The sequence below is a fragment of the Mobula hypostoma genome, chromosome 2 (genome assembly GCF_963921235.1).
Source record: "Mobula hypostoma chromosome 2, sMobHyp1.1, whole genome shotgun sequence".
Taxonomy (NCBI): Eukaryota; Metazoa; Chordata; class Chondrichthyes; order Myliobatiformes; family Myliobatidae; genus Mobula; species Mobula hypostoma.
In genome coordinates this window covers 175,210,604-175,218,053 of record NC_086098.1, presented here as the reverse complement: position 1 = coordinate 175,218,053, position 7,450 = coordinate 175,210,604, and the positions used below count along the sequence as shown (strand labels likewise).

Sequence of the window (7,450 nt, the reverse complement as noted above, 5' to 3'; positions counted from 1 at the left end):
AGGTTTGGGGCTTCAGCTCAGGGCTAACAAGTCTGACTAGCAAAACAAAATTGTTATGGAAACAGCAATGAAGAATCCTTCTACATCTGAGTGCGATGGTGTCCCTGAGTCTCCACCTGGAACTGGCATGACTGACGAAAGTGAAAACCGACAGGAAGCCCTGAGCACTGCCAGGGCCTTTGTTGCTGCCCTAAATGCCAGTAGCGTAACGAAAGTAAGACTGGGCTGTATCTACCACTTTCTGTAGCCTTTTCCATTCTTGGACATTTCACCCACCACTCCCACGGTGAAATTAGGTACCCAACGGCAAAACTTAAACAGAATGAACCACACGAACTTGAGACCACTGTATGTCAGAATCTTGCAACTTTTATTTACAGTTCTCTTGGCAAAGAAACATCCAGTGTACACAAAAAAATATTCTGCTTTTATACAACCTGTCCAAAAAGCTTTAACATATCACAGTATAAAGGGAGAGGCTAAGTGCAACAAAACCATTAAAAATAGAACAAACAGCAACGCTTACAGGAAAGTTTACAACACGTTTTGCACGGTAATGCTAATGCTTATTTAAAATGGTTCAGAAACCATGTACAAAAAAACAGCACAATCAAAAGTGGTTATATATTTGGTTTTGCTTTCATTAAGGTTTATTCCATTCAACACACTGTGGCAAGTCCCTTTCCCAATTATTTTGAGTTTACAGCTTTTTAACGTCTCTTCAACCTGTATAAATGTCACTTTAGTAAATTCCTGGAAGGGAAAATGAGGAAAAACCAGGATGTTGCATCTGCTTTCCTGTTACCTTGATATTCTGAGGTTTAACTTTGTGAAGTTGCTGGCATCTCTGCACCTGGTTTCCATTTTTGCAGATGTTCCCATCACTAAGTATTCCTTAGTATTTATCAATATGCTCAGATGCCAACAAAAATCTATTTACAAAAAAAAACAGCTTAAATTGTGCTGCATGGTGCTCGTGGGCCCAAAACATTGATACAAATTCCTGTTAATGTATCATCAATGGTAACTTTGCATCACAAACAGATTATTCAGTCATAATTCTAACTATGCAAGTGGCAACCAACGAGGACAGGAAAAAAATAACTTAACTATAAGAGCAAATAAGAACCTTCCCCACCCCCGCAAGGCACTACTACACCGGCTGGTTAATAAACTCTGTTTAGTTCCCATAAATGGGCCTTTTCAAAGGACATAAGTTAGGTTGAGACCTTTTCCCTTCCCCTGCTACAGGGCTATTGTTTCTTTGAGGACGTTAACTTCTTAAGCAACTTTTCGATTGGCCTAGATTGGACGAGGAGCTTGGCAGCCTTCAAGGCTTTTGGGTACTGTATCACATCCAACCTGAAACAAACTTCATGCCTGTGTGTGTGTGTAACTGTTCCAGGGACCGGTGCAGAGGATGCACGGGTGGGAAAGTTGCTTTGCTGCTCTCATGAGCCCAAGGGAGCTACAACTCCTGCTTGTCGTTGCTATAGAGTTACGCGGCTGTCGGCTTAGAGAAGCTATTGTAGCCCATAATACGAGGTAAACTTGGGACCACCTTTTCACCGAGTATGGAGAACAAATCTGAGGAAGTTTTCTCAGGACACGGGGCATCCAGGGCGCAGAGAGGTTAGACCTGCAGCTTGAACAGCAGGAGAACTGGAGAAACAGCAGCCTCAGTCACAGGCTGACCCCGAAAAGGGCAGCATTCTTCCGGAAGGAAGGGGAAGGCAAACTGTAACTGGATAAAGTTAGAGGTTGCACAGGAGGAGAAGAAAATACCTTCTTTCTGATAAAACTAGCCATGAGGTTTTACAAAGGATTAGAAGGATCACTGTGATGTGGGATGTTGTAAAGTACATTTTGGACAGTAATGCATTTGAAATATAAATATCAGTGGAAAATATACAAAGCAAGCTGCAGTGTGGGAAAAAATATCTACTTGGTTTTGATTCTCTTTTACATTTTTACAGACAGGGACTCCTTGGGACCAGTTGCCATCACTGGCTGGACTGCTGCTAAGCTGAGGATTTTGAACACAGTGAGAATCCAGGAGGGAAAATGGGGTATGGGCAGGAAAGAGTTAGAAGACTTTGCAGATTCAATGGTGGGTGGAGAAAGGCAGAGAGGGTCTGTCCAGATTAAAGACTTGGTGTTTCATCAGGCTAGTCTACTGACTGAGGATCAAGCCCAGAAATCAAACCCATCTTTTCTTCAGTATAATATATAAGAAATGATCAGCCCCAAGTTGTCCCTGTTCCTTGGGCTTCATTTACATTGAGCTCAGGGTCTTAGGCAAAGCAAAATGGGGGTGGGGATGGAAACTCATGTCGCCTGTGTAAAAACAATGATCAGGGAGAGAGAGGAGTCATACACATCAGGAAAGCCAGGTAGTGAGGTAATGGTTGGAGGATCCATTTTTAGAATGGGAACTGCCCCCTCTCACCACTTCCTCAAAGCTGCTGCGGAACCTACCCTCCGGCAGGAGCTGATCGCTCCAGGGAATCTGAACAGGAACCAAGAGCCCCACACTGAATAACCCAACCTAGCAACCGAAGGCAACAGAATGAAGTATCACACCCCCCACCCCCTGCAGTCAAGTCACTGAATATGCTTCCAGGGAAGTCCCTGATTCCAACTCGAGGCACCCAAAGTACAAACGCCATCTCACATTCCTTTCATCTCCTTTAGACAGCAGCTCCAAAGAGGAAAGAGAAAGTTTGCGGTGTACAGGGAAACATTCCGTCTAACTTCTAAATATTTTCAACATGGATGATTTGTGAATTCAGTAAAAGCAATGCAACTTTATTCTTAATTGAACCAAAATTGATCAATTATGTCCCTCTAGGCATGGCTTACAGCAGCTGCCCACTAATTATAAAAACTTGAAGGAGAAAAAGTAGTGGAAGTTGTGATAGTTGGCGTTTCAACATTATCTAGCTTACTGCATTCCCTGAAGGAGTTTCCCTTTTTCTGTGGACAGTTCACAATGTCAGTTGTCATTGATTTAATCTCACACGTGAACGTATTTTGAAGAGTTTTAATGTTCTAATTTAGAGAGTGCTGCCTTGGAATCAGAACAGAATTGCGGCCATGTTAATGCTCTGCACCTTGCAGCACGAGTAGAGGGAAGGGGAATTCATCGGGATGTGGTTTAGACATTGGGTGCAGGCAATCCCGCAAGAAACCACTTCCTAACGATAAAATTTAATCAGCTGCCAAAAGGCCAAGCCACAGCAAAGATAACTAAATTAAAGTCACTCTGTACAAGCAGTTAACAAGGAGCAGAAAGAGATCCCTTTTCCTCGTTTATAAGGGAGGGTAATCAGAAACTCTCACAACAGATTTGTTTTAAATGAAATGCTGTGTTTAATCTCACACCAATCAGCAACTCAGTTCAACAGTTGCATTCTCTGAAGAGGTTTGCACGTTACTTTCAAAGCACTGCCAAACCGTGTAAATAGGAAGAAAACAGTGAGGGCCAACAGAGGAAGCCTCCAGCCTTTATCCTGACCTCCCCCCCCCCCACCCCCAAACCTTCACGTTGATATCAGTGGTGCTGCTTGACCCAAAGCTTCCCTCACATTAACAACCTCACAGGGGCAACAATGGTACAAAATAAATTAGTTCAGCAGCTGTAATGGAGGAAGTGGGGAGAAAGAACACAAACTCTAAAAGTGGTCATAACTCCCATGAAAAAAAAACATGCCTTTTCTCAAGACTTGACTCAGCTGCAGCGCAGGTGTGTGTGGTTTATTTGCATATAACTACCCCCCTCCTAACTCCCCTAACCCAGAAATGGAGAGAATGAGGGGAGAAAGCTTTCTTTCATACCTCTTTAAAGTCACAATGCCAAAAGTAGTGATAACTATTATAAAGAAAGTCCCTTTCAAGATCCTTGACAAGCAATTTTTGCTCATTCTTGAACAAATTATGAGCACCAATTCTAAATGAAGATATATGTTTTTTACAAAATATAAATTAATTCAGTATGAAATAACAAAAATTAAACTTCAAGAACGTAAAGATTGATACTCTCACCTCTGAGATCAAATGTCCATGTTTACTGGGCCAATACCTTTTTTTTGCCGTAACTACTAATACAATTTGAATGTCACCGATAGGGACTCACAATTTTCAGAGAATATTTTGCAAACCCCTAGCGTGTTTTTATTTCCTTAAAATTCTTGACACAGGATCTGCAATCATACAGGGTGAAGTCTCCTGTGGGTTTTGAGACCCATTATTAAGGAAAGGTTAAAGCAATACATCTGCTCACAATAAGGCAACGTAGTTCATCTGCTTTCTGAAAGAAGGATGAGGAAAAACATGAACTGAAATTATCAGCCAGTGCTTTGAAGATAAGGATTTAATCCAGAATATTAAACAGCCAGCGTGAATTGTGGAAAATGAAATAGTATTGCTAATTTAAGGACCACTTTTCAGTCAACTTCAGAGTCAATTGGGAAGGGACTCGTGCTCTGGATGAAAACCAGGACCTGATAACGGTCTGACAATATAATCAAACAAACTTTTTAAATAGGGGAATCCCTGTTGGGGTTGAATCAGACAAAAAACAAGGCCAAATCAATAGAATAAAAAAGAATGTATGCTCACACGCACTCAGACACATACACACACACTACCTATCGTGTACCATCATGAAACCCAGATTAAGATCTTGCAAAGGGGTTTAAAATCGAGGAAACTTATCATCCTCCATCAAGATTAACGGGAGCATTCAGCCATCCCCTCACAAGGTAGTATCTGAAACATCCTATAATTTTGTAATAGTCATTCTACTTTTCTCTCCAGTGGAAGTAAATGTGTAATTTGAGATTTTAATCTGGGATCTTGGATTTCTTTTATTTATCTTACTTCTTAAAAATAAAGACATAATCCCAGTTAAAACAGTGTTTTTCTTTCTTTCAAACCTGTCGCATTTGCACAGCCTCCCCTCTTGTCTGCTGGTTGTATGTCAAAATAGGGTGGTCTCCCCGTGTACACTAACCACCTTCCTCGTAACCCTCCTCAAAAGTGCAGTGGTGTTTCACCCTTGTCCTTCTGAAGACTGAAACACTTCTGTTGTTTACAGCTTTGAAGAAATTGTTCCAATCCAATCCATATCTCAGTCCAGTTTTCTCCAAGAACAAGGCACCTTTTAAATTCTGAGCTGTGGAGAAATAAATTAACTTGCACATGGACTGAAAGTTCTCAAATTTAGGATTTTAGGTAATGAACTCAGTGTTCAATGTCTTGGACAAGACGTCCTCCACTCCCCAGACTCATCCAGGAGTCGAACCTTCGTCATGTACTCAGGGAACTGGAACCAGGAGTCAACAGCACTAAGGCACTGGACTGTGCTGCAAGCCCTGGGTCGCTATTAGAGGCAATATTTGTGCTTACAATGATTGTCCAGCCATTGGCACGGAGGGAAATTATTCTAAAGGGGGAGGGGAAGGACCAAGGAAGGGAAAAACAAACACATGCACCGCTCGTGGAAGGGACCGCCCAAAATTGACAGGCATGCTGATTTACTGCCAGTGTCCCGTCGGCTTCTCACAGGTCAGCTTTGACGAAGCTGGTGTCCAGGTGGACGATCAGCAGTCGAATGAAGGACATCTCCTTCCGCGTGTTCTCAAAAATAATACGCGGGTCGTCGGACTGGCAGCGCAGGCAGTTTGGGGCCATCACCATGGCCAAGTTGTTGACATCCATCTTGGTTTTGCTCACGTTAATTGGCTGTGCAAAGATCTGAAGCAAGAAACACACGTTTGTAACAGCTTCTTGTGATGTTAGCTTGATTTGTCACATGTACGGTGAAACATGCAGTGAAATGCATCATGTGCGTCAGATGAAATCAGCGAGGATTGTGCTGAGGGCAGACAGCGAACGTTAGCACTCCTCCGACATCTACCCAGCGTGGCCACAACTCACTAACTCTAACTCTAGTGTTGAAATTGCGGGGGCCCTGGCAGAAATATTTAAAATGTCGCTGTCTACGGGTGAGGTGCCGGAGGACTGGAGAGTAGCTCATGTTGTTCCGTTGTTTAAAAAAGGATCGAAAAGTAATCCGGGAAATTATAGGCCGGTGAGTTTAACGTCAGTAGTGGGTAAGTTATTGGAGGGAGTACTAAGAGACAGAGTTTACAAGCATTTGGATAGACAGGGACTTATTAGGGAGAGTCAACATGGCTTTGTGCGTGGTAGGTCATGTTTGACCAATCTATTGGAGTTTTTCGAGGAGGTTACCAGGAAAGTGGATGAAGGGAAGGCAGTGGATATTGTCTACATGGATTTCAGTAAGGCCTTTGACAAGGTCCCGCATGGGAGGTTAGTTAGGAAAATTCAGTCGCTTGGTATACATGGAGAGATGCTAAATTGGATTAGACATTGGCTCAATGGAAGAAGCCAAAGAGTGGTGGTAGAGAATTGCTTCTCTGAGTGGAGGCCTGTGACTAGTGGTGTGCCACAGGGATCAGTGCTGGGTCCATTGTTATTTGTCATCTATATCAATGATCTGGATGATAATGTGGTAAATTGGATCAGCAAATTTGCTGATGATACAAAGATTGGAGGTGTAGTAGACAGTGAGGAAAGTTTTCAGAGCCTGCAGAGGGACTTGGAGCAGCCGGAAAAATGGGCTAAAAAATGGCAGATGGAGCTTAATACAGACAAGTGTGAGGTATTGCACGTTGGAAGGACAAACCAAGGTAGAACATACAGGGTTAATGGTAAGGCACTGAGGAGTGCAGTAGAACAGAGGGATCTGGGAATACAGATACAAAATTCCCTAAAAGTGGCGTCACAAGTAGATAGGGTCGTAAAGAGAGCTTTTGGTACATTGGCCTTTATTAATCAAAGTATTGAGTATAAGAGCTGGAATGTTATGATGAGGTTGTATAAGGCATTGGTGAGGTCGAATCCGGAGTATTGTGTTCAGTTTTGGTCACTAAATTACAGGAAGGATATAAATAAGATTGAAAGAGTGCAGAGAAGGTTTACAAGGATGTTGCCAGGACTTGAGAAACTCAGTCACAGAGAAAGGTTGAATAGGTTAGGACTTTATTCCCTGGAGCGTAGAAGAATGAGGGGAGATTTGATAGAGGTATATAAAATTATGATGGGTATAGATAGAGTGAATGCATGCAGGCTTTTTCCACTGAGGCAAGGGGAGAAAAAAACCAGAGGACATGGGTTAAGGGTGAGGGCGGAAAAGTTTAAAGGGAACATTAGCGGGGGGGCTTCTTCACACAGAGAGTGGTGGGAGTATGGAATGAGCTACCAGACGAGGTGGTAAATGCGGGTTCTTTTTTAACATTTAAGAATAAATTGGACAGATACGTGGATGGAAGGTGTATGGAGGGATATGGTCCGTGTGCAGGTCAGTGGGACTAGGCAGAAAATGGTTCGGCACAGCCAAGAAGGGCCAAAAGGTGTTTCTGAG

The 7,450-nt window shown here is 42.7% G+C and overlaps 1 protein-coding gene across 4 annotated transcripts in view; it reads right to left on the bottom strand.

Moving 5' to 3' along the window:
• Positions 1-355: 355 nt before the first annotated feature.
• The window catches only part of LOC134342688 (rho GTPase-activating protein 39-like), a 234,955-nt gene continuing 227,860 nt past the window's right edge, over positions 356-7,450 (bottom strand). For all 4 annotated transcript variants that reach the window (XM_063041107.1, XM_063041109.1, XM_063041108.1 and 1 more), the window contains one exon: positions 356-5,757. In XM_063041107.1, the coding sequence (XP_062897177.1) occupies positions 5,563-5,757 (195 nt within the window). In that variant the 3' untranslated portion in view covers positions 356-5,562. The remainder of the gene's footprint in view (positions 5,758-7,450) is intronic.